This window comes from Egretta garzetta, unplaced genomic scaffold, assembly GCF_000687185.1.
Source record: "Egretta garzetta isolate BGI_Z169 unplaced genomic scaffold, ASM68718v1 scaffold677, whole genome shotgun sequence".
NCBI classification, from domain to species: domain Eukaryota; kingdom Metazoa; phylum Chordata; class Aves; order Pelecaniformes; family Ardeidae; genus Egretta; species Egretta garzetta.
In genome coordinates, this window is record NW_009260355.1 from 9,854 (window position 1) to 10,896 (window position 1,043).

The 1,043-nt window shown below is 60.1% G+C and overlaps 1 protein-coding gene across 1 annotated transcript in view; it reads left to right on the forward strand.

The window, feature by feature from the left end:
* Nucleotides 1-403, forward strand: part of SYDE1 (synapse defective Rho GTPase homolog 1) — a gene marked incomplete at its 5' end in the record, with an annotated part of 5,564 nt that extends 5,161 nt beyond the window's left edge. Inside the window, one exon of the mRNA XM_035898438.1 lies at nt 9-403. Within this exon, the coding sequence (XP_035754331.1) occupies nt 9-377 (369 nt within the window). The remainder of the gene's footprint in view (nt 1-8) is intronic.
* Between the last annotated feature and the right edge of the window lie 640 nt (nt 404-1,043).

A 1,043-nucleotide genomic window follows, 5' to 3' on the forward strand; every position in this document is an offset into this window, starting at 1 on the left:
GCCCGCAGCACCAACGTGGCCCCCCCCTGCGCCTGGACCTGCTGGAGAGTGCGGTGGTGGCCCGACACCGTCCCCGAGGACCAGAGAGCCCCCCCAGCAACCGCTACGCCGGCGACTGGAGCATCTGCGACGACCAATTCTTACTGGTACCCGGCCCGGCCGGCGACGCCGACTATGACGAGGTGGCAGCTGGTGACGGTGAGACAGGGGTGCCAGCACGGCGGTCCCCGCACCGGCGGACCCTCTTTGTGGGTGATTTCACCCTGGGCGAGGAACCCGAGGCGGCCTTCGGCCCCCGCCTCAACCTCAAGGACTTCGATGCGCTCATCCTCGACCTCGAGCGGGAGCTGGCCAAGCAGATCAACGTCTGCCTGTGAGACTGGCGCCAACGCCGGTACCGGTGACAACGCCAACGCTGGTACCGATACCGGTGACAACACCAATGCTAGCACCGATGCCGATACTAGTGACAACGCTGACGCTGGTACCGATACCGATGCCAACGCTAGCACCGATGCCAATGCTAGCACTGATGCCAATACCGATGCCAACACCGATACCGGTGACAATGCCAACAATGGTACCAATGCCGGTGACAACGCCAGCGCTAGCACCGACGCCGATACCGGTGACAACGCCAGTGCTGGTACTGATGCCGATACCGGTGCCAACGCTGATACCGATGACAATGCCAACACTGGTACCGATACCGGTGACAACGCCAACGCTAGCACCAATGCCGATACCGGTGACAATGCCGATACCAATGACAAGGCCAACACTGGTACCGATACCAGTGACAACGCCAACGCTAGCACCAATGCCGATACCAGTGAAAACGCCGATACTGGTGACAATGCCAACGCTGGTACCAATACCGGTGACAATGCCAACGCTGGTACTAATACCGGTGACAACACTGATACCAGTGACAATGCCAACGCTGGTACCGATACCGGTGACAACACCAATGCTAGCGCCGATACTGATACCGGTGACAACGCCGATACCAGTGACAACACCAACGCTGGTACCAATACCAG